Source organism: Raphanus sativus, chromosome 3 (assembly GCF_000801105.2).
Source record: "Raphanus sativus cultivar WK10039 chromosome 3, ASM80110v3, whole genome shotgun sequence".
NCBI lineage: Eukaryota > Viridiplantae > Streptophyta > Magnoliopsida > Brassicales > Brassicaceae > Raphanus > Raphanus sativus.
In genome coordinates, this window is record NC_079513.1 from 8,051,825 (window position 1) to 8,052,598 (window position 774).

At 38.2% G+C, this 774-nt stretch overlaps 1 protein-coding gene across 1 annotated transcript; it reads left to right on the forward strand.

Annotated features, from left to right (window-relative positions):
* Nucleotides 1-67: 67 nt before the first annotated feature.
* LOC108834070 (uncharacterized) lies at nt 68-518 on the forward strand. Its single transcript, XM_018607434.2, has one exon. The coding sequence runs from the start codon at nt 134-136 to the stop codon at nt 497-499; it is 366 nt and encodes a 121-aa protein (XP_018462936.2). The 5' UTR covers nt 68-133; the 3' UTR covers nt 500-518.
* Nucleotides 519-774: the final 256 nt, after the last annotated feature.

Consider the following 774-nt stretch of genomic DNA (forward strand, 5'->3'; position numbering starts at 1 on the left):
AGCTGACTTTGAATTCGTCTTTCTTTTACGTGTACTTATCCATCCAGAACTACTATATAAAACACATCTAAGAGGTTCACAAAGACAACGAAGAGTATACAACCAATAAAAAAAAGGACAGAAGAGAAGAGAAATGATGTTTGAGTCTCCAAGTGGAAAGAGATGGAACTTGTTATCATCAGCTTCATCTTATAGAGAGACAATTGTACTTGGAAGATACAGTAAAAGTTGCAGAGAGCAGAAGCAACAAGGAAGAAGAAGATCTATGGAAGAGAGACTCTTGCCGAAGTGGAAAGTTCTGTTGAGGAAGCTCAAGTTGTTGCCTTCTTCTTCTAGATCCACAAAGGTCACGGCTTATGAGCTTAACGATTACTCTTTGAATTTTGATCAAGGGCCCGGTTGGCACGACCACGATGAGCCCGAGAATCTTGCTAGGTCTTTCTCTTCTCGGTTTGCTGATCCCACCAGGATCAGAGCAACACGCTTGCTCTTGTATTAAGTTATTCTTTTGTTTCTCTCTTTTCTTTTGAGTGATGAGATACACTAGCTGTTCGTATTGAAAATGATAAAAAAATGATAGGCTGATTACTCGGTTGGGAGAATTAGATCGGTAATCACTACATGACCCGTATAGACGAATTACCTTTTTTTTTTTGACAACAAAGGGCTAGACGAATTACCATTTCTGTGGGACCTCAATTGTGTTTTATTCAATCAGAACGCAAATATTTAAATAAACGTTATGATCTTTAACCTTAGTGCTTAAATCTGAGT